The sequence below is a fragment of the Propithecus coquereli genome, unplaced genomic scaffold, assembly GCF_000956105.1.
Source record: "Propithecus coquereli isolate 6110/MARCELLA unplaced genomic scaffold, Pcoq_1.0 Scaffold264, whole genome shotgun sequence".
Lineage (NCBI taxonomy): Eukaryota > Metazoa > Chordata > Mammalia > Primates > Indriidae > Propithecus > Propithecus coquereli.
The window spans coordinates 1,652,584-1,653,014 of NW_012148219.1; the positions used below are offsets into that span (position 1 = coordinate 1,652,584).

General features: G+C 40.6%; 1 protein-coding gene across 1 annotated transcript in view; it reads left to right on the forward strand.

Annotated features, from left to right (window-relative positions):
- Window positions 1-431, forward strand: part of TMTC2 (transmembrane and tetratricopeptide repeat containing 2) — a 456,219-nt gene that overhangs the window by 291,320 nt on the left and 164,468 nt on the right. Inside the window, exon 6 of the mRNA XM_012647366.1 lies at window positions 71-304. Coding sequence (XP_012502820.1) covers window positions 71-304 — 234 coding nt within the window. The remainder of the gene's footprint in view (window positions 1-70; window positions 305-431) is intronic.

Sequence of the window (431 nt, forward strand, 5' to 3'; positions counted from 1 at the left end):
TTATTTTATCCACAGTGTATATCATCTTCTCATACTTTTCCCAATTCTGTTTACATCTTTCCCCCCTCAGCTGCATATTTAAACACCGGTATTATTCTAATGAACCAAGGAAAGACAGAAGAAGCCAGACGTACGTTCTTAAAGTGTTCTGAGATCCCAGACGAAAACCTGAAAGACCCTCATGCACACAAGAGCTCTGTTACCAGCTGTCTGTACAACCTGGGAAAACTCTATCATGAGCAGGGACACTATGAGGTTGGGCCAATACCTGTACATCCTTTTCCTTCCCCGTTATTCTCATCCAGTCTCAATGTTTTCTAACCAACAACCTTGCAGGGCCGAGTGTCTTTTGAAAAACTTATATATGCACACATTAAACTGCTGTCCTTTGAGAAACTAATGTGTCCACATTAAAAGAGTTTTGTGATCAA